Source organism: Canis aureus, chromosome 1 (genome assembly GCF_053574225.1).
Source record: "Canis aureus isolate CA01 chromosome 1, VMU_Caureus_v.1.0, whole genome shotgun sequence".
In the NCBI taxonomy this organism is placed as follows: domain Eukaryota; kingdom Metazoa; phylum Chordata; class Mammalia; order Carnivora; family Canidae; genus Canis; species Canis aureus.
The window spans coordinates 5,313,265-5,340,553 of record NC_135611.1 but is presented as its reverse complement, the minus strand read 5'-3'; the positions used below and the strand labels follow the sequence as shown (position 1 = coordinate 5,340,553).

The 27,289-nt window shown below is 50.6% G+C and overlaps 1 protein-coding gene across 1 annotated transcript; it reads right to left on the bottom strand.

The window, feature by feature from the left end:
- Positions 1 to 1,441: 1,441 nt before the first annotated feature.
- On the bottom strand, positions 1,442 to 27,289 carry DIPK1C (divergent protein kinase domain 1C). Its single transcript, XM_077869214.1, has 7 exons — positions 27,210 to 27,289; positions 22,832 to 22,918; positions 21,994 to 22,026; positions 20,577 to 21,015; positions 11,074 to 11,757; positions 6,478 to 6,642; positions 1,442 to 3,607 (listed from the first exon to the last, which is right to left on the bottom strand). The coding sequence occupies exons 1-7, from the start codon at positions 27,287 to 27,289 to the stop codon at positions 3,389 to 3,391; spliced, it is 1,707 nt and encodes a 568-aa protein (XP_077725340.1). The 3' UTR covers positions 1,442 to 3,388.

Genomic DNA, 27,289 nt, shown 5'->3' with positions numbered 1-27,289 from the left:
CGCACGCTCTCATTCCATCCTCGGCACCCCTGATATACGACACTACAAACTTCAATGTGTTCACAGATGGAGAAACTGAGGCAAGAAAGGTCTGCCATTGTCACAGCGCTGATAAATGGTGTTAACTCAGAGCTTTAGCTCGTCTGATCCCTGAGCTTGACCCCTAGACCGCGGGAGTACGGGGACGCTGGCGGACCCAGAGCTCGTGGAGAAGCGGAGGGAGGGGCAGGCATGTTCCGATGTTCCGAAGTTCAGAGACCCCCTGGCACTCCTGATCAGCTGCCCCCTCAGGAAACTCAAATGGGAACCTCAGCAAACATGTGCACTCCCCGGTCCCCATCTTCCCGTGGGATCTCTTGGGAAGCTCAGCTCCAACGCTTTGTAGCAGGGTAAAGTACGCTCCACCCGGAAAATGCAAGGAGCAGGGCTAAGGCCAATGTCAGGCCTTGGGCCAATGTTGAAGACTTGTGCTCGGATTCCAGAGCCCAAAAGCTGAGACAACTTACACGTGTTCCCATCCAGGGTGGCATGTGTTCACCCACAGGTGGGGGCCCAGGCAGGAAAAGTAACGGCTCCTGTATGTGGTCCTTGGATTCAGAAAATTCAAGCCAGGGGCACCTGGGGGGCTCCATTGGTGAGGCATCTGCTTCCGCTCAGATCATGATCCCAAGGTCCTGGCATCAAGTCCTGCATCATGTCCCTGCTCAGCAGGGAGCCTGCTTCTCCCTCTCCTTCCACCCCTCTCCCCTGCTTGTGCTTTCTCTTTCAAATTAATAAATAAATAATCTTAAAAAAGAAAAACTTCCAGCTAAACTCCCCCACCACCCCCAACTGCTCAAAGAACAGCTTCTGAATCAATTAAAAAAAAAAAAAAGAACAAAAGCTGTTTTTCCAATAATTTAACATCCCAGGCATTCATCCTGAGTGTTCCCGGGAAGCTGGGCAGGCTGGTGTTGAGCATGCTGCTGAGGCAGGCTTGGAGGACTTCTGGGAGGTGGCACCTCTGTGAACTGCTTGCTACTCCCTCCCTGTAACATCAGGGGGCCATCTGACCTCTTTCTGACTGGCTTTTATCACACAGTCCGTAGCCACCCACAATTTCTGTGCAGTTACGGCATGCCCACTGGAACTGTACAGGGCCTACAATCTGGAGTCGTTTCATCAAAAGATAATTTCAATTATAATGTTATCAAGATACATGGTGAAAACCAACTTCTGATGCACCAGCTGTATTGATTTGGGTAAAACCTAAAAAGGAAGAGCCTGCATCTGCTGAACCTACTCCTCTTTGAGGACACAGCTTAGGAGAGTTTTTTTCTACTCTGCGTGTTATTAAAACAAAACACAGAAATCATTTATGGAGACCTTTTCCTGCAAGTAGGGCAGTTGCTCAACCAGATAAGCCTGAAACAATCTCACTTGTCACATTAAAAATGTTAAATACTGACACAACAGAATTTGTTCATTGTATTATATACAAGCATTATTTTGCAAGGGTTTGAAATTAAAACAAAACCCACAGATAGTTTAGGAGTCACTGGCATTTCATGGAATTTGCCGGGTGGGATGGGAAGGGAGGGCTCGTGTCTGTGTGCGTGTGCATGTGCGTGTGTGTGTGTGTGAGAGAGAGAAAGAGAGATAGATGAGGTGGTCAGACACAGGGCATAAGGCTCAAACTGCTGTTTTCAGCAATAAGAACACCATTGTGTCGGATAATTACACGTTGCATAGTCTCCATGATAAACAATAACATTTGCTTCCATTTTGGTCTAAATGAAAAGGAACATTTTCCCTTTCACAAGCCAGCTTTGCTGCCCAGCCAGATGGCTCAGAGCCCGCGCTAATGAGGGGCTGCCATCCCAGGGTCAACCCACAGGAGACCTCTTTGCTGTCACGTTGCAAAAGCCAATTGTTTTAGGAACACAGACCGCAAAACCCCTGCCCCTCCCTTGCTTGCTCACCCTTCATTTCATGCCTGACTTCATGGAAATCTTGCTGCAGAGAAGCTGATTAGTGGTTCGCGGGTTCAAAGAGACCATTTCCACTGCAGAAAACCGCTGTGCAGAGCACAGCCCTGGAGGAGCCAGAGTCTTTGCTCAGTAGACAAGAGCCGGTTCTCCTTTCCTGTAGAATCTACCAGTCCGAGGGCTGTACATCAAACCTCAGTTTTAATGTAGGTCTGCCACAGAGGGGACTTCGTAGGTTTTCCCTCCTGCCAAAGACTACAAATGCAGGGTGAGGCATCCATATGCAGGATCGGAGGGCCCTTACGAACCCTGCCAGTAGTGACAGGTTGGGGGGGCACTGCAGGTGACCACAGGCATTCACACAACAGTGCTCAGGACCCACAGAACGCAGACCAGCTGGCACCTGGAGAAATGCATCCAAATGAACACAAGACTGCAGCCCCTTTTTGTCTGCACCCGGAAGGCGCAGGGCAAGGAAAAGAGAAATAGCTTGGAATTCGTCAATCTGGGATTTTTAAACTTCAGATCACTTTGTCGTCTTCAATTTGTAAGCCATCAACCATTTCCTTTTCCTCTCCTAGCGTCTTTCTCGATTGACCAGCCGGTTATGTGTGGCACACCAGCTTCCTCCTGGGTGTGCCGTAGAAAGGAGTCCCTCCCCAGGGGATCCCTGGCTGGTTCCCGGCGGTTTCATCCACCTGTCCCAGGAGGGACCTCGTGTCTCAGCTCCTGCAGGAGCTTCACTAGGGCTCGAGGACACCTGCCAGCATGGCGTGTCACCTAGGGCTCTGTATTCATTCATGGACAGGCCGGTCAGCCTCTGACCCTGCCCGAAGTCCATGCCTAACCTCGGCACTTGCACTATCTCCAATCCTCAGGGCAAGTCAACATAGTGCAAACAAGCCTGCAAGTCCTGCTCCAAAGGCAGATGCACTGGGGTGAGCAGTCAGGTGCTCCCTAAAACACTGTCCGAAAACTTCTTCAAATGCAAACTGCTAAATGCTGTCCTTACACATCCTCTCCTTACACATTATGTTTCCTAAAGATGCAACTTTTTTTTTATTGTATTTAATTCCAAATTCCAGCCAGGCAAGCTGTCCCCATGGGCAGGCTGGGGAAAGCACCTCTCTCTACCCCAGAGCCTCACGCACTCACCTGCTCATGCTCATGCTCACGCTCACACACGCATGCAAGTGCACCTATGCAAACACCTGTACTTGCTTGTGTGCACTTTTTGAAATGCAGCCACGTTTGCAGGGAGGCCAGCTGGAATCCCTTGCTCCCAAGGCTGAGCACCAGCAGCTCACACGTCAGGAGAGCACAGGGACGGCTCGTGGAGGGGTTGGGGGGGGCATTTGCAGGGAGGACCGTCTCCTCCTTACGACAATGTGGAGGGGGTCCATCCAAGGCCACGGCAGCAGCTACTTCTCTGCCTCCTGCAGTTCCCTCTGCGTGGCTCGGAGGAGACTCCGAAGCTTCCAGAACACGTCAGAGGCTGCTCTCGGGGGGCTGCGGGCCATGCTCCAAGGGTCGGCGCACTCCTGCACCGCGTCCCGCAACTGCCGCTGCAGTGGGAAGGGTATGGCCCAGCTCCCCAGACTCGAGGAGAACCAGTGGCGGAATATCTTGTCGCAGATGACCTGTGGGAGGGCAGACAGGGCGGTTAGAGCGCGCTGCACCCCGGCCCCACCCTCCCCTGCTGCAGGGAGGCCTCCTCCCACAGCGTGGGCCTGACCCCAAAGCGGCCTCCCCTCCAGACCCCGAACCACTCAGCACAGGGAGTCGAGGCTCCGTCCAGCCCCGGAGCAGAGGGGAGGGTCTGGGTGTCCGTAGAGACAGGGGAGCAGGGAGTCCCCGGCAGCGACCCCTGGGCTGCGCCACTGCGTCTCTGAGATGGGCTCGCTCACCCCTAAGAGGGTCACCACACGCGATGACCACCTGACAGGGTTGGCCCGGGGCCTGGTGACGTGCGGGTGACGAGCGGCCGGCACACGCGACCGCCCGTTGAGACGCGCGTGGAGAAAAAGGCTGTGCTGGAAGGGACTTCGAAGCCCTCTGTGTCAGGAGCAGGAGTGAAGAACTAAGCCGCCACCTGGCAACCCGGGACCAACAGGGTCTGGAGGCCCAATGCCACAGATCTCCTCACACCCCACGGAAGCCGCGGCCGCTCCCCCCACCTTTCCTGGGTCCCTCTCGCCGGGCCCGCCGCACCCAGAGCTGCGGAGTTAGGGGGCTTTATGGTTCTGTGTCACCCTGGCCCGGACCCACTGAGCAGAGGCCTCAGGGTGGTAAAGCTCCTTCTCACGGAAGACAGGTAACTAACTTCGTTTCCCAATCCCTGCAAGGGCGAGGATTCTTTTTAAAAAACAAATGATCTTAGTTGTGCAGTGATGATACATCCGCTAAAATGTTAAATGTTCCCAAGGACACACCACACAGTCCTGGGCCTCCACGTTGCTCCTGACCGTCAGACACTCTGCGCCGGCCTCTGGGAGGCGGCCCCTTCCTTGACTGTCTTTCTAGAGAGAGTATGTGACACACAGGCCTGTACATGCTCCTCCTTCTCTCCCACTTTGCATCAAAGGCAGGATATTACACACCATTCTACGGCTTCTTCCCATTTAACCAAATATCGGCTTCCACGTTGATTCTTGTACAGATTTCCCAATTGCTCGAATGGCTGCACCTCATGAGTGTGGATAGATCATAAATTATTTAACTAGCTCCCTACTGATGAAAATTGAGGTCGTTTACTAACTTTTGTTATTATGAGCAATGCTGCAATAAATATTTTGCATAAATGTCATTTTCACTTTGCACATGCAACTAAATTTCTAAAATGGAATTTCTGGGCCAAGGGGTATGTGTGCATTTTTTGTTTTGGTACATATTGCCAAATTGACCCCATGAAAGTTGTACTGAGATATATTCTCACAGTAAAGTATGTTGACAACACCTGTCTCCCCTACTGGCCACCAATACGTGCATTGTCCTTCATTTTTGCCAACCAATGGGTGAAAATGGTTTAATTTGCCTACTTCTTAGCAATCAGGGTGAAAGCATTTTGTGCTTCCTTTTCAGTGAATGGTCACGTTAATGTCCTTTGCTCACATTCCCATCAGATTGTTAGCCTTTTTTTAAAGATTTTATTTATTTATTCATGAGAGAGAGAGAGAGAAAGAGAGGCAGGCAAAGGGAGAAGCAGGCTCCATGCAGAGAGCCCAATGTGACACTCTATCCTGGATCTCCAGGATCACGCCCTGGGCTGAAGGCAGCACTAAACTGCTGAGCCACCTGGGCTGCCCTGTTGGCCTTTTTCATATTGATTCATAGACACTCTTTGTTTTGTAAGGACATCATCCCCTTGCTTTGACTGACTTCCTGGAGAGTGGACTCTGAGATGGAGGTTTGCAAGCAGGGATTTATTGAGGTGTGTGCCTGGGAATTACACCTCCATGGGCCTGAGGGAGATGGAAATCGTCCTGCCTTCCTTACAGAGGCCAGGGACTGGGTTTTGCGGATGCCCCTGCTCCCACTGACCGATCCACAGACGCTGTGCCTGGCACCTGGAGAAGCCATGGCAAAGGACCTTCGGTGGGGAAGGACAATCCTGGGGGCACTGTCTGAGCCTTGACAGCGGCTGGAGCACAAGGCCCCCCTTGCCCTCTACTCTCCTGACCCGTATGAACAACTGCAAATATGTTGCCCATTTTCTCATTTAACTTTTTTTTCTAAAGATTTTATTTATTTATTCATAAGAGTTTCTCATTTAACTTTTAAATATTGCTCATATTTTGGGGGGATTTTCTTTTGTTTTTTTCTATGTGGATTTCTTTCAAGATAGTTAAATCTGTCACTTGTTCTTCCTACGGCCTCTGAGCTTTGGTCCAAACTCAGAAAGGCCTTCCTTACTCTTGAATAATATCTAAAATTCTCCCAGTTTTCTTCTGGTACATTTAGGATTGTATTTATGAATAAAGACTTGAGCCCTCTAGAATTTAGTCAGCAGTGAAGCAGGAGCAAATGCAATCATTTGTTGTGCCTGGTTACCCGGTGACCAGCACTATTCTCCCACAGCCTGGCCACCTCCTGCCGGCCCGATAGCTACCTGTTTTTATGTCAATCTCTGAAATTTAAAAAAATTCTATTCCTTTGCTCTTCAATCGGGGCAGGGATATATATATATATATATATATTTTTTTTTTTTTTAGTAGAATTTTAACTTAGAAAAGTAATACATTAGGAAGAGATGGGGAACCCAACATTGGCTCAGCAGACCGCTCCATCCATTAGACCCCCATTGTTGGTCATTTGCTAACAACCCATAGGGGCAGGCAACAGGCAAAAATGACCACCTCCCCCTCCACCAGTCCCTGCCCCCACTGAGCACATCCAGCCTGAGTGGCATGGAAGGGGTGACTAGGCCACATGAACGGGGTGCCACAGCACAGAAGGCAGTGGCAGCTCCAGAAAACAGTGTCCCCCAGCCCACGTGGTGGCTGCTGCTTACCTGTAAGTTGCTGTTCACTCTTTCTGCTCCACACTTGTTGACTCGCAAATCACACTTTGAAAAACAGTCAAAGAAATTACAGTCTTCATCTCCTGTGCAATTCTGCTCGAGAATTTCCCTCATTTTGGGTTCAAAAAAGGCCATGTCCACATCAATGGCCACCACCTGTAACCAAAACAGCACATGGCCATCAAAAGGACTCCAAGGCTCAGGGCAGTGGGAGCTGGCGCATCTCTGTTCCCCACTTGCAGTGCAGGTGCCAGCAGGTTGTGGGATCACAGAACCCTACCTGCCAGAAAGAGGAGCCCAGGCCATGCTGCAGGGCTCTTGCCTTATTTACACAAGCACGTGGCATTGACCATATTGCAAGGCTTTTGTTGCAAAAAGGACTTTTGCTGGTGAAAGCCTAGATCTGGAACTATAGCTGGAAGTATCATTTTTCAACTTTAAATACTTTTTCAGCTTTAAAAGTAGAATCTCTGAGGGGCACCTGGGTGGCTCAGTCGGTTGAGTGTCCAACTCTTGGTCGGGTCATGATCTCGGGGTCCTGGGATCCAACCCCGGATCCAACCCACTCAGTGTGGAGTCTGCTTGAGGATTCTATCTCTCTTGCCCATCCCCTGGCTCTGTCTCTTTCTCTCTCTTTCACACAGACACATAGACACACACACACACACACACACACGTATAAATGAATCTTTTAAAAAAAAATAGAATCTCTGAAATGGATTAAAAATAAATTCCCCCTCCATTGCTGTATCACTTGGGTCTCTGACCCTCAAGGATCATCATTATAAAAGCTGTGAGACACAGATAATTTATCCCCATAAATATAAGCAATGAAGGAACTGATGTCCCAGAGTCTGTAAGTGTGATGGTGAAAGTGGGTGGCGGGACTTATGCTGTCCACTAACAGCGTATCTGTGACCCGAGTCAGCTGGTTTCCTACTGACTGGTTGGATGGACACATGGCTGCAAAAGGCAGCATCAAACCTCTTGCATGAGAGTTGATGCCTGTGGACCCTGATCCAACAGCATCGAATACTAAATACCACTGTCAGTGTGAGCATGTGATCGACTCCCTGGAATTTCAGATTTATCTTCTTGGCTTCAAACCAACTAGGCTTCAAAACCAGTAAAAAGAATACCATCTACATTATGCAGATTTTCCTCCACCACCTGAATTTTTAAAAAATAATAATAATAAAAAGGATTATCTCAAACCTGATAAAACCTGGAGTTTGCCCAAATCAAGCAGTTCATAGCTTCAAGGTATTAAAAAAGCTTTCTGAAGACTTGATGAATTTTCTGGAGCCGGTGGCGTCTCACAAGCCTTCACAGGCCACCCTCTAAACGTGAGCCCTTCCTTCTGCCTTGGGTAGCATCTCAAAGAGGGCTCCCTGGCTGGGGTCCATTTCCTCTGCAACTCGGCAGAGTTAGAAGCTACATTCCCCAGTTTGGGATTTTTGTTTTTCACTCAGGAGGGATGCCAGTCGGTAGTGAACTTCCTTGGGAATGATTCAGTAGAACAGAAGAGAGAAAATAATCTCTTTCAAAATATATGGAGAATAATGAAAATGAAGAACAGGGAAGTTTTCTCTACTTAAGAGCTTTGCTTAGTTACTAATTCAGACACAGCAAACAGAAATTACAATTTTAATCCATTTCTCCTATTTAGCCAAAAGAAATAGCTACGTTGGCTATTTACCTTAGCTAATACAGGAAAAATATACTAAGTCTGTGCTCATGAATCTATTGTCTTTTTTTAAAGATTTTATTTATTTATTTATTCATGAGAAATACATAGAGACAGAGGCAGAGACACAGGCAGAGGGGAGAAGCAGGCTCCCTGGGGGGAGCCCGATGTGGGACTTGATCTCAAGACCCCAGGATCATGACCTGAGCCAAAGGCAGATGCTCAACCGCCGAGCCACCCAGGCGTCCCAGATCTATCGTCTATATAATTTATTGTCAGGGCTCCAAGGTTCCCTTCTTTCCATCCTTTCTGGCAACCTCCCATGGCCCCCACATGTCCTTTCAGCTCCTGTGACTTTTCTCTCCCATTTCTGATCTTTCCCTTCTCATCTCCCAGGGAGAGCCAGATTTATTTTTTAATTTTTAGCGTGCAGTGTAGAAGGGATTACAGCTATTGTAAGCATTAGCTCTACGCATCTAAAATAAGAACAGGAACCAAGCCCACCAAAAAACCTGCACAGGGTTTCTTCAATCATGTTAGGAGAATCAGCACATTCTTCCTGCAGGATTCCTGCAGGAATCACCTAACTCACATCTTCATCAGACTTTATGCTGGCATCCGGCTAGAAGGGGCTGATGAGAACTGTTTCCTCCTAAGTAGGAAACACGTCTGGCTAAAAGGAGCACCTGCTGGAGATGGTTTGGGGGCATGAAGCAAGGATGTTTCCCAGGTATTCCTTTACAACCACTGGGTAAATTCTCAGGACCTATAAGTGGGGACTTACAGAGAAAGTGAAGGACTGCAAGTCTCTGAGTCGCAGCCCCAGAGTGTCGGACCCAGTAGGTCTTGAGGGCAGGGGAGGGCAGACAGAGGCAGATAATTTGCATTTCTAACAAGTCCTCTGGTGATGCTCATACTTCTGGGTTTCACTTAAAGTCGTGAAATCATAGGTAAAGTTAACTTCTTGAATGTCCACGTCTGTGAGGAGGTCAACAATGGTGGGGTTGGCCAAGGGGGATCTCTGTCCTTCCTCCCCCACAGCCACCCCCCTGCCAGAAGAGCTCAGGCAGAGGAAGGGCCTGTGTGCCCCAGCACGGTCCACAGGGTGCAGTCTGGGGCCAGGGCAAGAAGTGCAGCTATTATTTCACTGGACAAATATTCCGCATCCATTACGCACAAGACACTGGAAGGCATAACTCTAGGGCAGTGCACAAGCCAGCAACGTGCCATGTTTCCCTTTCCCCAAGGAAGACCTGTCAGCCCCGCCGCCTTCCTACAGCCTTTCCAAGGGAACTCAGCCCAGACAGCTTCACAATCCCCTCAACTGTTGCTGTGCCTGTTGAGTTCCACTCACTGACACTCCATGACACTTGCTGTCAGATGAGCCCTGGTCCTAGAACTGCCAGAGCGGACACACCACACTTCCTTTCCCAGGGCCCTGGGGTGCCCGGGTTCCCAGGACTTCTCTGAGAAAGAGAACAGTGGTCCTTCGTGTCCATCACATAAACTTTCTGCTCATGAATTAGGGAAGCTTGGCTGGGACTTCACCTCGGAAAAATATGCTGGCGGGGTCCCTCCCCTTCACAGCTTGGAGCATGGCTAGGGGTCTTGTGGAGCTCAGGATGTTGCAGATGGAGCTTAACTCTTCCAGAGCTCACCACCCAGCGTGCAGACCCTCTAGGAACTTCCCAGAACCTTCTGGAACCTCTCAGCTCTTTCCCTTCCACACTTGGGGCCACCCCAGCTTATCAATCTCTCTGGAGCAGCCAGGGACAAGGCGTCAGGACCAAGCAGTTTGGGCAACTTGCTGCCCCGCTCTTCATGGTGACAGAGGCTAGACTGGAGAGGGGTTTACACAGGGGGCAAATTTTGTTTCCTAGCTTTCAGGCTGTTGTAAGAAGGCATTCCTCTGCTACCTGCTGCCGTAGGTAGTACCAGTAGGTAGTACCTGGCCGGCAGTAACAGAACCCTCCCCCACAGCCACCTTCCCAGGCCTACCCCACACCCACAGCTACTTCTTAAGGGGTCCCGACATGCTCCCCAGCGCAGGGTAAGGACACCTGTGTTAGGGCACCCAGATCGCCACGGCATTAACCTGACACTTGGGTTTAGCCTAGCTGGAGAGGACCGGGGGAGGGGGGGGATGACGAGGGAAATGGAAGGGGATTAGCTCCTAATAAAACACTGGAGTCCCTCCTGCTGCTCCTCCACCACACTCAATTCCTTGTGCACCTGCATGGCCCAGAGGGGAGGCAGACTTCACCTACCCCACAGAGCAGCACAGAGGCAGACACCTCCCCCAGGCAGGTTTCTCCCCTGGGAGAAGGCTCCCGAACTCTAGCTGTCCCTCTAGAAGTCTTACCCACAGAAGGGAAACCATCTAGAACCTCTGCAGGAAGAAAGCACCAGAAAAAGCCTCACACCATCATAGACCCTGGGCACTATGAAAACAGCATCCTCCAACCGGCTGCTGTACAAAAGCCCCCAAAGGCCACCTTTCTTTGTCATCCTCTGTGGCTCCTTGTCTCCTGAAGATTGTTTGCTCCACTCGGCAAGAGCTTGCTTTCAAGTTAGGTCTAAGAAGCTGCTACGCTGCTTTGGAGAAACCAGAACAGCCATTAGGGAGGACAAACCTGGCCCTGCAGGGTCCCCTGCCCCTGCCCCTGCCCCTGTCCCTGCCCCTGCCCGTGCCGTAGGCGCCTTCACTATCATTCCCCGCCCTGGGTGCTGCAAGGTACGCGGGTTCTTCAAATCCTCTCAACGCCCCCCGCAGGGAGGTGCTCTGGCGGGTCTGGGGTGTCCAGGCCGGGAGGTGGCACATGGTTGCAGCGGTCTCCCAGGATTGGCAGACACCCCCTCCTAGATTCTCTGCCCACCCCCACCCTCCCAGGGCCACTCACCGTAAAGTCACTCCTGATGGCAAAGTTTTCGGGCTTGACATCGCACAGGTGCAGGCGGTGAGCAAAGTCATCCTCGAAGTGGCTCACCATGTCCAGGAAGCTGAGCGCCATGTCGCTGACGGCCCTGGCCTGGCCCCGGCCACCCCGGGGGACCCCCGCGGCCCCCTCGAGCGGGAAGAGGGCCCGGTGGCGGGGGCTGCCCGCGGCCAGGTACTCCACGGCGTAGAAGTGGCCGCAGGAGCCCAGCACGGGCAGGGCGTGCCGGCTCAGGTCCTGCAGGAGGCTGAAGAGCACGAACTCCTCCTGCTGGAGCAGGGCCCACAGGCTGGCCAGCTGGCCCCGCCGCCCCCCGCCGCGCCGCCCCGGCCACAGCGGCCCCAGGCTGCCGCCCGACAGCTCCAGGCCCAGGGCGTTCCTGACCTCGCCGGCCACCAGCAGGTGCAGCTCTGCCTCCAGGGCGTCCGGGCCGCCCTCCTCGGCCGCGTCCTCGGGCAAGCTGAGCGGCTGGAAGCTGGAGAAAGCCTCCTCCTTGGACTTGAGGATGATGGGCCGGCCGCGCCAGGTGGCCTGCAGCACCTTCTTGCCCCGCTCGTAGTACAGACAGCGCTGGTACCGCAGCTGCCCCGCCACGCACAGGTCCTCGCAGAGGTCGCCCACCAGCACCCCGCCCTGGTACTCCTGGCACTGGAAGGAAGGGAACAGTGGGTCACAAGGCGGGAGGGGCCGAGTGGTCACTGGGCAGCGAGAGGTGGGTCCCTGCACGCGGATGCTCCTCGGCAGCTGTGGAGACAAACCCCACGCGTGTGAACGTCATGGGCTGAGTAATTAAGTGGAATCATTCAAGGAGTGTTTTATATTTATCACATTATTCAAGCAGGCCCAGGTCTTCAGGATCAGGAGGCCTGGTGAGACGTGGGGCCCGCCACCCCGTCCCCATTCTGGCCACGTGATGCCGGAAAGGCCTTTCACCAGCTGGTGTCACTTCCCTCAGCTGCAGAGGCAGGGCTGGCCGGGCCAGGTTCTCGACGCCGGCCCCACCACCCGGCCGCCCTGGGGAGACTTGAACGGCCAAGTCACACCTTGGAAGGTGGGTCCCCAGCGAGCCTCACCTGGTGCCAGGGCCAGCCACAGCAACGACCCTCTGGGCAGGCAGCCCCTCGGCCTGCTGTTTGTGACACCAAGGGGTGTGGCCTATAAGGCCAGGGGATCTGGAAGGACTACAGGGGTTCGGAGGAGCATCCTCTACAGGACACAGGAGTTAGAAGAGGCCTCGTGGCTGGTTGTGTCACCAACAAAAGCTTTTGGAACACAGGACCCCTTCTGGAAGTGAAGGGCGTGTTGGGTGCCTGGCGGCGGGGAGGAGGGTCCGGGAGCCCTCAGATGGGCTTTCTCCTAAACTTCAGCAGCTCTCAGGATGGGTGCCACACGAGGGGACCCAGTGACTCCCCCACACACAACCACCACCTATAAACATCCCTGAGAAGACAGTCGAGCCAGGCCCTGGCTGCTGGTCCTGCCAGGACGAGGACAGGAGGGAGGGCAGAGCTAGAGCAGAATAAAGTAAAATGGAGCATTGTTGCTCTGTTCTTTTTTTAATTTTTCAGGAAACCTAAGGGCACCTGGGTGGCTCAGTGGTTGAGTATCTGCCTTTGGCTCAGGGCATGATCCCAGGGCCCTGGGATCGAGTCCCTCATCAGGCTCCCTGCATGGAGCCTGCTTTTCCCTCTGCCTGTGTCTCCACCTCTCTCTCTGCCTCTCTCATGAATAAATAAATAAAATCTTAAAAAAAAATTTCAGGAAACCTAAACCCCTAACCCCATTGTTATTAGGAGCTTCCCTCCATCTGTTCCCCCACAGATGTGTCTTTTCTTCCTAGAAGTTCTGCAGCACAGGAGACAGGGGCTCCCCTTCGTTCTCACCAGATGATAAGACAAAGGGAAGCCACCACGCTGTTTCTTCACTCTATCTTGTGCGCTACAAGTGCCTTGAGTGACCAGCTGCAGCTGAAGAGCAGTAGAGACCATGGGATGTGGCCAAGAGTCACAAAGCTCCAACCCTGGCCTGGCTCTGCCGTGACATCCTGAGCAAACTACCCCACCGCTCTGAGCCTCTGACTCCCTCCCTGCATCACCAGTCTGCCTCCCTTGCTCGGTTTTTGGACAGGCGGACTGAGAAAAGTATGTGAAAACCATTCATTTATTCAAGCACAAGGCATCACAACATGGCCCTCCAACAATGGCCAACTATATGATTGCACGCTTTCCAGACACTCTGGTCCCTTCATGCTGGCCCCCTTTGTATCATAAGCAGCTCAAAGTCAGACAACATACTTCCAATGCCTGGGTATATGAACAATTCCAAACTCCTAAAAGCTCTGAAAACTACAACTTTTTCATGACTCATTGAGACTCATGTGGTACCAAAGCCCAACTGAAAAGTTGCAAATCTGTAGTCTAAATGTACTCGACTCGGTGTGAATTTCCATACCTTACACTGCAGAATGATTCATTTGATTACTGGTTCTGCTTCATATGCAACATATAAAGTAAATGATTAATATTATTTTTCTAATGCCCAAAAAAGCCTGACTTCAAAAAACTCGCCTGGTCCCCAAGCATTAGATAAAGGACCGTGGACCTTTATAAATACTCTAGTTTAATTGTTCCAAGCATGCATTACCAAAATGCTTATTTTTTATATTTATTTATTCATGAGAGACAGAGAGAGGCAGAGACACAGGCAGAGGGAGAAGCAGGCTCCATGCCGGGAGCCCAACGTGGGACTCCATCCGAGGTCTCCAGGATCACGCCCTGGTCTGAAGGCGGCACTAAACCGCTGAGCCACCCAGGCTGCCCCCAAAATGCTTATTAAAAAGAAATACTCCTAGTTCTTAAAACAGGTATATGGAATTTCGGGACCATTTCAGGCCTTAGCTGGACAAGAGCCGGAGAGACCCAGGCCACACCATCTCACCTGATCCTGGGGCTTTCTGCTGAAGGAGGCTCCAAGGAGCCATCTCTCCTCTGGGGGCTTTCTTGGGTGGTGGGGGTGTCACACTGACCAAACACAAGGATGTGTGTGGTCATGAATCTGACCTGACCACCTTGTTGCTGGGCTGCCTTGTTGTCTTTGGCAGACACCCGTGATTAAGCTGTGTTAATGAACACCCACAAAACTGCGTTAAACACACGTGATGCTGTGTTCATCTTGCAATTTAACGTAACACAATGCTGGTAAAATGCCATCCTTTTAATTCCAAGCTTTGGGGTCAAGAAATGAGTGTTGAAAAGATCAGGACCCTTTGAGTCACTCACTCTCTGCTCAGAATTGCTTCCATTTTGCCCCTTGTAAGAAATAGCAGCTGACTTAGACTCCCGGAGACCTCTCAGAATATTCTCAGAGGGAAGGTGGGGATGAAAAGGTGAAGTGTTCTAGATAAGCAGGAGCAAAAAAGATATGAATGATGGAAATAATGTGGGAGGCATTCATTTCCCTTGTTGGTGGTTTTTTTTCTACTCTATCTTGTATTCGCAGAGTCTCACATTTCTTCAGTAAAACGGATCAAAAAACATTTTTAAAAAAATTTCGGGGATCCCTGAGTGGCTCAGTGGTTTAATGCCTGCCTTCAGCCCAGGGAGTGATCCTGGAGACCTGGGATCGGGTCCTACTTCGGGCCCCCTGCATGGAGCCTGCTTCTCCCTCTGCCTGTGTCTCTGTGCCAATCTCTCTCTCTTTCTCTGGGTCTCTCATGAATAAATGGATAAAATCTTTAAAAAAAAAAAAAGTCCTTATAAAGCCCCCAAATTCCTTTTTGCATGATTCCAAATCATTTGATTCAATTCCATAGACATTTTTGGAGTGTTGTCACATTTAAAGTCTAATAAAAAGTGCTTTTGTATGAAGTACAGAACAGGAAAAGAAAAGCAGGTGACAGAACCGGTCTGGTGGGAGGAGGTGAGTCCTGAGCCGAGAGCTTCAGAATCCTGGGAGAAGCCAGGGTAAGAAGGGAAGAGGCAGACCGCACTGTAAGCGGGGACTATGGAGGCATCGATCACAACAGCCCAGGGCCTTTACTTTCATCCCTAACTGTGGCTGAAATTGCCACAGGAGAGACAACTGTGGGCTCATAAGACAGCTCCACTCCTCTGGGACCGGGAATGGACAAGGCCTTGCTACTTGGGCCACACCTGGCCACCTTCAAATCAACAAAGTTTCTCTCCCAACTTAACCTGGCCTATGTGAGCTGAGCCACTTTCCAACTATAGGTACCAAGCTCAGGAGCTCACAGAACAGAGGTGGTTGCCTTCCAAACTCATGAATGAGAGCTGAGTATGACCTGTACAGGGGTAGGTTCACAGCCACACTTGGCTCTGGGCACCCCGGGTTTGCTTCCCATCTCTGCAGACCTAGGAGCTGGTGGCTTCTGTCCAGGTCTGTACCATGCTGATACAGGGTCACAGGAGACCTGTGAAGGTCAACCAAGGTCACAGATACAGAGGACCGGGTTGTCTCAGTGGATGCTACTTCTCTCCTACCCTCTGCAGCCCTGGCCATTAGAAGGCAGAGGAGGTGGGGGAAGGGGGAGGGCAGAAGGGGGTGCGGTGGGCAGGGAATCCTGTTCCTGGACAGATGCACCTGAGCCCAATTTTGAAAGCCTAATTGCAGTGTGCCTAGCAGATGGGGGGCGGGGGGGGGGGGCAGTTCCACTGCAGGAAACAAGCTGTGCAAAGAGCCAGAGTTGCAAAGTAGCCTGGTGTGTTCAGGGGCTTGGAAAGCAAAGTTAGTACAGTAACTGTGTGTGACAGACTGAGCTGTCCTATGAAAAACTGCCATGTCACTGCCAGATAAAAATGCTTCTACCCTGCAAGAGCCAGATCAACCTTCCCCAGGGGACAACCCGCCTTCCCCAGGGGATCTTCGTCTCTGTCCTCCGCCCCCAGCTCCCAGTCCGACAGACTCACTTGCACTGTCCTCTCTCCCACCGGCTCCCCACAGCACAGTGTTTTCTACAAAACTATCCTGCACTGATGATATTGAGTTTAAATCAAATTAAAATCTATACGGTTTTGCCCCTGCAAATTTGGATGGCAATTCCCAACAGGAGTTACAAGATATTTTGAACAATGGTATCATCATCGAATTGATCATAGAGCCTATCACTTTTGGAGGGGAATGTTATTTGGGGTGTCTTTCTGAAGCTTAACACATTAAGGTATAAGTGCGCCTCCTGCATGGCTTATGGGGTGCAATGTCGTGCATCAGAAAGGCCCCAAGTGGAGGAAGGTGCCCAGAACCCCAGAGGGCCTGCCAGCTACCATAGGGGAGGTCTCAGGTTTATGACCAAACTTCTGGTACCCCGTCACCTTGTTCATCATAGGGGGTAGTTTACACTAGAGCAGGGTATACACGGTGTGGTGACTACAGAGCTGCTCTCGTCACCATCCTTTAGGATGATGTGCTTTTGGCATTTCAGTTCCTACTCTCTTACAGAACGTAAAATTCACCCACTGCAGCTATGCTGGTTACCAGTGTTGGAGTGAGTCTGCAGGATTTTTTTGCATGTCTGTGCCTCCTAAACAGGGAGAAGAATTCACCTAGAATTTTTTAACAAAACAGTGAATTTAAAATTCAAATTACAAGTTTACGAGCTAATTAAAAATTGCCATCATGGTAGAGACAATAGTGAACTTATTTTATGAGCAGCACATCCTCCTGAAGTAGCTATGTTTTAACTCAATAAAAGTGGTTTATGCACTTTAACTCCGTGTTTAAAATCACTTTTCTCTGAATACAAGGAGGAGCTGCTAGCATGAAGACACGTGCACTTCTGTGCCCGAATGTGTAGGCATACAAAATCCACAGGTATCATGTTTTAAAATAAACTGAAAAAAAAGTTAATAAAGTCTCCTTGAAGTGGACTGGCATTTTTTTAATTACTTAAACTCAGGGTGGATTTGTGTTTCCAGACTGTCTGCATGCACACAAACGCACACTCCTAGAATTCTCAATTCTGAGGAATGTCTTAGCGGCTGTTCCTAGAATCTTTCCAGCTTGTATCACGGTTCTCAGGCAAAAACAAAACCTGTCCACTGAGTCTGGGAAACTGTTGACAGGGTCTCAAAGGTCATGCCTAAGGGCTGGGTTTCCTTTTGTGTATTTGTTTCTGTTTTTAAGGAGCATGAAGTCTCTACGTAGTGAGCAACATAGCACAGGATAGAACTCCTTTCCTGAGCAGTTAGCTGTGCACTGCAGAATCTCCGAGCATTTAGCCAGTCTACTGTGCAACCCCTCTTGGCCCCTGGATGGCTTAGAAGATACGCATTACAAACATGGCCAGAGCACTCAGGAAAATAGAGTCATTCCCTGCTACAAAATCTTTCTGGATGCTGTAGTCCCCCTGGGGCCACGGGTTTCTACCACAGCAAAGAAAGATAAGCCTATCCTATGAAAAAGCAATCTCCACTGGAGGCAACTAAATTAAATCACATCAAGACCTAAAGAGCCAAAAGGGAGTTAAGCCTTCTGACTAACAGAGCCTGTGAGAATATTTTTGAGATGCCTTGAAAATGGTGTGTGGTGGAAGGATTAAAAATACCTCATTGTTACTCAGGGTTTTCATCATTGGGGAAGCCACCTATTGTCACGGAGTCTCTACTGTCACACTGGTCAGGAGTCTCATACTGGCTGCACGACATACCAACTGTGTGAATCAGGATAAATGACACTACCTCTCTGAGGCTCAGTTTTGCCATCTGTGGCATGAGGATCATGTAAGCGCATCCCTCGCAGAGGTTACTGAGGGGATGAAGTGAACAAACACAGGAAAAGTTACATAGCCCAGGGCCGGCCCAGAGTCAGCACAGCACAGCAGCAGCATCTATCTCTCTGCCTCTGTGTGACAAGCTCTGCCTGCAGAACCGGGAGCCAGGCTTGGTGAGTATAACCCTCACCAGCCTGGGATGGGCCCTGACACAGCTCACTAGAAAAGAAGGGCTCTAGAAACCATACAGAGAAGTCAAAGATGGCTTACAGATGTCTCGATTATGAGATGTGCTGAGAAGCCACAGCACAAAGGAGCACAGCAGTCTGACTCAAAAAATCCAAAGCTAGAAGGTCCAGGGCTCAACTCCTTGGAAAAAGTCCTGTTGGCCCTTCCAAATCTCTCCTCTTCCAGGGCCACGAAGTGTGCTGAGCTCCCTGGGCAGCCGGGGTGCCGCGTGAGGTGGTGCTAGCAGGCCCGGCTCCCAGCTCCTGAAGCTCTGCACCTGTGTCTACAGGCTCTCCCTGGGCCACCGGTGGTACCAGTCACCTCGAGGTACTGACTCCAGCAGGAGTTCAGGGCTCCCCTGGCTCTGCCAGGGAGGGAGAGGGCTTTCTCTGGCTCGGCTGCAGTGACGCCCTCTGTGCTTGGTATTCAGAGGGAAAGCTAATGAGGGTCTGGAGAGCAGTCAGGAAAATCACAGCCAGTTTTCTTATTAAGGACAAAAGCCAGGCAGAATGAATTGAAAGTGCTTGGGAGCCTAGAGACAGAGGGTCGATTCAGCTTGAGTCCTGGGCGGCTACAATGCCAGCCTCTGCGTGGCAGCCAGGGCCCAGCAGCATCTGGGTTGTGCAGCCCGAGGTGCTGTCAAACCCGCACTAGTTCACAGAGTGCTGGAACACAGTGAGCCAGGGTGCTGGGCAGAGCGAACACCCACAAATCCAGAATGGGGAAGGTGAAAGGGGACGAGGCAGGAAGAGAGGGAGAGAAAGCCAAGCCCTGAGCACTTGTGAGGAATAACGGCCTTGAACAGGGTGTCCAGATGACGCTCCTCAAAAAATCTGTTCACAGAGACAACACCAGATGATCTCCAGGAAGATAGACAGAGGCAGTATTTCAAATTGTTCTTTTGGCAATAGGCAAGATTGGGAGCCTTCGGAAGCAGAGCCCATATCTTCAGCTTCATGTCAGATTCAAAACAACCCCAGCTGGCTGCCATTAGAGATATATTGGTAGAGCCTCTAACCAGAATCAGATTTAATTTATGAGCTAGAATGCTGGGAAAGTTATGATTAGCAATTACCTAAATTATATTAGGCCATATAATTTCCATTAGTCCTTTTCCCACTTCACCAAAGATAAATAAATGAAAATAGCATTTTTATTTCAATGTAAAAGATTATATTATTTTTGTAAACAGGTATTCCATCCTGGGGGAAAAAAAAAAGCTATTTTTCTTCATTAAAATGAGTCAATCAGTCCCCCAAAAACAGAGGTGGGGAAAGAAAGCCTTGTAAAGAGAATTTTTGTATGGGTAGCTGAGAAAGTTGATGAATTGTTGCAAGGTAAAGAAAACTTGATAGAACTTCAGTGTCACCGTCCATAGATGATTGATAATAGATGACTGAGAGATAGGATGGAGGGGATCATTGATGAGGGTCCCACTGGCATTGTGATCAGTTCATAATGACACATGTCAGACTCAATTCGGGAATATTTCTTTTAGTTTGTATGTTTCACTCACTTCTTCAATTTTTCCAATCTCACCTAATTTTTTTTTTAATTTTTAGGCTATGAAAATTTGAAAACCTACAATCTCAAAACCCCCACTCATACGTAAGCAATTGGACTGTGAACGTCCCATCGTTTTTTGAGGATTTCTTAGAAAATAGATAATTTTTCACAGCAAATGCTTAGATAGATGGTCACTGTTTTAGGAAGCGAATCCTCGAATAAGAAACCAACGGGACAGTAGTTGCCCCTGTCTTCACCTCTTCGGCTTTCCTTTCGGGGATTCCTACCTTATCCCAGTCTCCTAATGTGCATGATCTTCCGGACCAAACGGGGAGAGACCGAGGAGCGGCCAACGTTGGGAGTGAACGGAGGAGCACCTGGGCCCAGCGCACGGGGCAGCTGCCCGCGGAGGCTGCGTCTCTAAGTGCCAGCCCGCCGGGACCGCTCAGGCCCACGCCTGCAGGGGGTCGCCGCTGACCGCCGGACGCGAGTCTGCGGGCCCCGCTCCCCCGAGCGCGCTCTGCCTGGGGCCCCAGCGGCCGCGCGGAGGCAGGGGCGCCTCCACCGGTCTGCGCGGGGCTTGGCGAGACGCGCCCAGGCTGGAATCCCGAAGCGCCGCCGAGCGAGGGGACGGGCGGAGAGGCCGAGGCGCGCTCCCCGCCCCGAGCCCCGCCGCAGCGGCCGGGACGCCCCGAGCAGACCTGCAAACTTCCCGGGCGCGGGCGCGGGCGCGGGCGCGGGGGCGGCGGGAGAGCGGTCGGGCAGGAACACTATCTTGGGACAAAGGACCAATTTTGGCGAAAGGGGAGAGACCCCTCCGCGCGCCCACGGACTCGCGGGCAAGAGACCGGGTCGCACGCACCGGGCATCCCACGCACCGTGTCGGGACCCCCCCCCCGCCACCGCCGGTGCCACGACCGCGCCCGACTGCCCCGCTCCCGGGGCCCGCGGAGGGTGTCCCGGCCCCAGGCCCCCGGAGCGCGGCGCCGGGCAGTGCGGCGGGACCTACCAGCGCGGCCAGGATGCGCCGGCTCTTCTCATCCGTGCAGCGCTCGGAGCGGACGCCCGGGTGCGCGCGGAGCAGCAGCGCGGCCGCCAGCACCCAGCCCGCCGTCCACGCCGCGCAGGCCAGCAGCGCCCCCCGCCCGCACCGCCCGCACCGCCCGCGCCGCCCGCGCCGCCCGCAGCGCCCGCAGCGCCTCCGCGCCATGCCCCGCCGCCCGCGCCCCGCGCTCTCCCGGCGGCTCCGCGGCCCGGCCGGCCCGGCGGGGGAGGGGGCGCGGGGGAGAGGCCACGCCAGGGGAGGGGGAGCCCGGCGGCCCGGCGGCGGGGGGGGGGGGCAGGCTGCAGGGGTGTCCGCGCGCCGCGCGCCCTGCTCCACCCGCCGCACCCACCACCTTTCCCACTTTTTGCTTTGCACCTTTTTCTCCCGCAAGAAGACCAGTCCCCTCTTAAACAGAATCCGCAGAACCCGCGTAGATTTAAAAGCCCCCCGGCCCCGGCCCGGCCGTTCAGACTCCTGGCTCCCTTAGTAACACATCTTTAATTCAGACAAGACCTCCGCCCCCCTTCCTCCCTGGGCGGCCGAGCCGAGCTCTCCACAGACCCCGCATCCCTGGGTGCTCCCGGCGGCAGTCTGTCCCCCCCCCCCCCATTGACCCCTCCCTGAGATTCCTCCCTCCTCTGAAACCAACTTGGGTCTCCTCCGGGACCTCCAGGGGGTGAGACCCCCCCCCCCCCGCAGCGTGCCTAGAGCCAGGGTTTGGGACATGCGGACGTCTTGGCGACACCCCGCACACACACACACATTTCCCGGGCAGCCTCCTAACCACCGCCGTGGCCCAGGATGCCGACCGACGCCAGGGACGGCGGGTGCCACACTCTTGAAACGTTTCCGCTTACCCTGGCTGGGGCGGGGCGGGGGGGAGCAAGCGTTCACTAAATGCCGCTAAATCTGTATTTATGTATATTTGTAACATCATCTGGGGGAGCAGCTTCCAAAATCCCAGTCGTTATATAAAATAGGCGGGCGCCTCAGCCATCAGAGCTGTCTCTGGTTCTTGCCAGCCCTCTCCACCCCACCCTGGGCTGCTCCTCTGTTCCCTGGAAGGCTTTCTCCTCTAAGGAGGGTCCGAGGTGGGTGGTGTCCTGGGAGGTGAACTGTCACAGCTGAAGGCCTCTGGAAGCTGCCCCCCCCCCCGTGGCTCCCCCCCCCCCCCCCCCCCCCCCCGTGGCTCATGCATTCGCTGTGAAAGCTTATTCTTAGCTGGTTCCCTTCCAGCCCAGAGCAGATCACCCTCCTGCCTGGTCTGTAACGAAGTTCCATTCCTGGGTGTAGGAATTACAGGAACTACTCCAGCCTGATAAAGCACTCAGTGATGTCCCTGGGGAACTGGCTTCTTAACCTTGCACATTCTGCAACTTACCGTTTAACCTTCATGGCTTGCTGGTAGAAGTCTCTAGAAATTGTGAAACATCAAAATAACAGAGGCCACCAAGTGAGCACTTAAGGTATAGGGCCAGTGTTCCCTGATGCAACAGACACTCAGATCTGGGGGTCACTTAGATAGCAGTGATGTGAGCCAGAGTCCCTCCTGCCACTGCCACCCTGCTTCCCAGGGTACACCCCAACAGAAGTCCTGCGGGGAGGATTTTGGTAAGCTGGCCATATCATTTCAAAATAATTGTGGAAAAAAAAAAACAAAACAAAATAATTGTGGAGCCCGGAAGACATCAGAGGCTATTGCTCTAAAATCTTGACCTGATGTTGCAAAGTCGATTCCTTTTCCCAAGAATCTGGAGTTCTGTGGCAGGAAAAGAAGGAAAAATGAGGTAAGGACGTGTGATCACTTATGCTTTACAACCTTGGGATCAAAATCACAGGAGGGAAACAGAACTTGAAATCAGAGTTAACAACATTGTGATTTGCAAAGGTAGCTTTTACCGTTGTTAAGGTTCTAAGAATGTCAATCACACTTCTTGTGGCGTTTTATAAAGAAAAAAACAGAAGAACAAAATTATAACCCCACAATAAAGAGATCCTTTAAATATTCAGCATTGTTTTAACACAGAAGTTACAGTACTTGCTAGACCAAAATAAAATCCTCAGAACACAGGACGATGCAGGCTGCCATCCTGCTGTACAGTTTGCACACTGCACAAAGCCATGGAGAGGTGGATGGCGCTGAAGTCCACCAGAGCTCAGCCCCCCAAACCTTTTGTCCCCCGGGGGCCTCATGCAGGGGCATGAGGCTTTTGAATTACCTGTCCAAAGGGGGCTTTTTGGGGTATTCACATATAGGTGACTCATAGGCCAGCTGTACACTTGATGCTAAAGATATTCCCCTAGAGCTGCAAAAAACAAACAAATACATCCATAATTGCGTTAACAACAGAATGTGAAGCTTTGGCTTCATGAACCAAGAAAAACAAGTTAGGTCTCATCTCCCAGAAGCCCTGCCTGCTGCACGTTGGTGCCATCAGCACGTCTCTGCAATTGTGCTGCATGATTCAGAATGACTGGCAGCCTTCGTGGGGTTGGCAGGGGGACCGCAGGTCAGGAATAGGGGTATGGGCAGAGCTGGGGAGTGGCTTGGCCCGGCGCCTGCTTCACATCAGATTGATTTGAATAGGCTCTGACTCCTTAAAAAAATTTTGTGAAATCCAAGAACTACTTCCACCTACTCCCTTACCTGAACTATGAAAATGAGCCATAATATTAGAAATGGCTGGGCACAGCGATCCCTCTGGCCATGCTGCATTCACATGGAGTGGTTTTCCTCTGACTTGAAGGAGACGGAAATTTTGCTCCACATGCCACCCGAGAGAAAGGTCTGCAAGCAGATGACAGGCCACCCTGTCCTAGAGTCCAGGACCCATGCCCTGTGCCCAGGCCTCAGGCACCCACGGAGAGGAGGAAATGCAGCATGTGATCAGGGTTTGCTCATTTTAAATAAGAAGTTAGACTAGACTGTATTAGTTCATTTATTTCTTCCACTAGATTGGAGGCTACTTGAGGCTAAGCACTGTCTCATTTTATGTTGTAATCCCAGCACCTTATCTGGTACCCGAAACAAAGGAGTATCTATCTGCTGAAGAAAGGAGTGAAACGTCAGAAAACTTTGAGAATCTCCATGGAATTCTTCTTGAAAAAGTTCTTTGAACACATAAATATTTCTTTCTGATTTCCTGAGGCTAAATTGAGCAATCCAGCACATCACAGGGTTAGGAATATGTTTGAACATATCCTTTGGGTTCTGAACTCATCTATTGACAGTTGAACTTGTCACCAAGAAAAAATATGAGCATTTTCACTTATAGGCCATTATTAGGGGGGAAAAAGATAAAATTCTATAGTTTTCCGACTTTGATTATACTAGACAGACAGGTTTCTTAGTGCATGATTCTGCTACATTTCCATATACATTGAGCTTGTAAAAATATTTTTCTTCCTAAAAGGACTTGGATAACAACAAATATGCCTGTTTTTAATATAGTAATTGATATATTCACATACATTAGCTTATAGGATTCTCTGAGCAACCTGGCAGGTGGATCGTGTGAATGCCACTATGGAGTATTTCATAGAAAAGGGCATGACCTCTTTTATAGGACCTGTTAGTGGCAGCGACAGTGTTAGAGGCCACTCACCTGCTTCTAGGCTTGAGATCAATTCCTGTTTTGATGTTGGAACAGTCCTCTCTAGAAGTGAGAATGTAAAATGTTCTATATGTATCACAATTGTTTGTTGACATATCCTGCCACAGGCCAAGAAAGTTTCACACATTTTGTTGTCTTACCAGTCATTTGCAAAAGTTATCATTGGAACAAGATTTTAACTCATGCCTTCCTACTATCTGTCTCTGTTTCCCATCCCAACAGTGGCTGCCATGTTTGCCCGATGGTGAACCACAGAAAAGGGGAGGCCACCCTTCAGAAGACGGCGTGTTTCTGTTCACTTGTTATCAGGTTGTGGGGTGAGGGAGGGTAAGTGTGAAGAAAAGAATGGATAGTCCTACTTCCGACTCCAATAAAATAAAAAAAAAAATCTCTCCTCAAATACGTTCCACACTTCAGAAAGGCAAACGGCGTCATCATTTGGATTTTCCTGAATCCATGTACTTACTTTGTTCTTATCTGAAGTGAGATCAGCCCTAGTTTTAAAATGCAAGTTGTGTTTGGAGAGGAAGGAGAGGCGATCCTGTATCTGAGCCAGCCTGGGTGGGGGATCAGGGTTTAGGTATCTCTAGGAATCCTTTAACAACCAGAGGCCAGGGTTCCAGAATGTGAAGGGATAGAAGTTAGGATGGTTAAAAAAAAAAAAAATTACGATCTTGCCTAGAGTCCTCAGATCATATGGTTTATAAAGCTCAATAACCATTTTACCACAACTTAGAGTACGGCATTCTTGAGTGCACTGGGCAAGGCTGATGCATCAGGATTTCCCTTACAATACACTTTATAACAATAACAAGTGGGAAGAAACCCCAATGTGGATAGTAGGGATCGGTTAGATAAACTTCCTTCACCCCTAAGTGGAAAACATATGCCATCACCAGAACCTGGGACGTGAAGTCTATGTTGACAGGGGAGGGATCAGAGAAGAACTTCCCACTTTCCCCTCCCTTGTCAGCACACACTCCACATTTCTTCAGGGAATCAGCCCTCTCCCTCTCAGTCCCCAGGGTTGATGTCTACAGACAGTGGCAGGTGAGCCTGCTGAGGACAGCAGGCACCTTCCCCAACCAGAAGGGTGGAGCCCCAAAGGGCCACCAAGAGCCAAGGGGACTCTGTTCTTGTTGGAACTGGTGGGAAAGAGAGAGCTTCTCCCCCCACCCCCAGGTGGTCAGGGTCTGTGGATGCAGGCACCAGGGACCACCCAGGAAGAACCTGCAGGAGAATGATCAGCTCCAGGAAGGATTCCTGAGGACTTGATTTGAGCACCTGACTTTTCAGTTGCCCCTTTGTGGCTTAGCAAGCATGCGCTGGTTTTCTGTCATTTATGATGGAAAGAGTCTTGACCGGTACAGACGCTTATAAGATGTCACTGAATGAAGAAGCAGGTTTCAAAACATTATGTCCCATATGGGGCACCATTTAAAAATCCAAACCATATATTTTTGCATGTACACAAAAACTGATGGAAAGAGACACCAAATTGTTTACAATATTATATCCAGATGGAGGAAGGACAGGTGCTTTTATTTTTTATGTCAAATTCCTAATTTGATTTAAGACAACTGCCCATTACAAAGAGATAGTAAAAAAAAAAAAAAAAAAAAAGGCATTGTTATTTAAGATGAATCACTGCAAGAGAAGCCAATCTCAGAATTCTGGTATCCTCCGAAGCTTCTGGTCTCATCAGCTGCTGTGATGCTAGACATCCGAGAACTACAGGCCTGGGCTACCCTGAACCACTTTAGAAGTGCAAGTTCTTCATCTTCTGTGATCTCACAGTCTTGCTCATTGTTCTGTAATAATGCTTAATATGGTAGGAGTTCATGCATTCATTTATTCACTCATTCATTCATTCTATAAGTGCCACTACTTTGGTGTCAAAGATGTAGAGGTGAAAGAGCAGGGTCTCAGCCCTCCTTTGGTGAAAACAGTTACTCTTCAACATGGGATTCTCTGCAGGAGGATATGCTGCTTCTCTGCCCTTCCCCATGCCCGCTGGCCACCCAGGACCCCCAAGGGTCCCTGCCAAAAGATGGTCTGCAGCTGTTGTTACCAAACCCCTGCTGATCCCAGGACCACCTGCTAGGTGTTTCACTCCAAGCATGCACAGTGACCCTGAAAAGGATGGGCTGTGAGCCATGGTGATGGAGGGGTTGCGGGCCAAGCCACAGAATTATATCGTTTTTTTCTGTTTCATGTTTGTCATCTTCCAGGGACCAGAGGAAATCTCTTGTCATCCCCCCAGAAACTGGGGACAATGGCTCTTGCCCATATAAAGAGGGCAAACAGTTCCCTCTGTTCTAAGGGCAGGCAGCCTGCTAGACCAGACATCCTCCAGCCCATGTGGTCTCAGATTACTGGGTTCCAGTCAGCAATCGTTAGTCTTTAACAGATTTATTGAAGCATAATTTGCATGCATAAACTCTCCTCAGTTTTAGGCATATAATTCAATGACTTCTGGTAAATTTACAATTGTGCAACCATCACCACATCCAGTTTGGAACATGTCTATCACCCCAGAAAGATCTCTCTTGCCTGTCTACCTTCACTGCCTTTTCCCAGCCCCAGCCCCAGGTAACCATGAGTCTACTTCCACACATTTGTTTTTTCTAAACATTTCATATAAATAGAATTGTTCAATAGGTGTCTTTCCCACCTAGTTCTTTGCACTTAATTCAGTTTTTCTGAGGTTCATCTATGTTATGAAGGTATCAGTACCTCATTCCTTTGTATTCATGGATAGTATTCCATTCCACAGAGATTCACCATTTGATGGACATCAGAGTTGTTTCCACTTTTTGGCTATTGTGAATAATGCTGTTTTGAACATGTATGTCTGTGTCCTCACATGGAACATATGTTTTCATTTTCCTTAAATGCCTAAGCATGGCATTTGTGGGTCTTATGGCAAATTTATGTGTAGCTTAAGAAACTGCCAAGCTGTTGTTTAAAGTGGTTGCATCACTTTACATTCCCATCAGCGATACACAAGGGTTCCAGTTTCTCCCCATCCTGGCCAACAGCCGTGACGTTGGTGATGGCCAT

What these genes read in the sequence shown, in the direction of transcription:
- DIPK1C (XM_077869214.1), bottom strand. Translation starts at nt 27,289, where the DNA reads ATGGCCATCACCAACGTCACGGCTGTTGGCCAGGATGGGGAGAAACTG. An exon ending in ATCGCTGATGGGAATGTAAA is followed by an intron (nt 22,919 to 27,209) that starts GTGATGCAACCA and finishes TGTTTTTTGCAG; the next exon opens with CTCTAGGGGAATATCTTTAG. An exon ending in GAGTGAACAGCAACTTACAG is followed by an intron (nt 3,608 to 6,477) that starts GTAAGCAGCAGC and finishes GCCCTCCCACAG; the next exon opens with GTCATCTGCGACAAGATATT.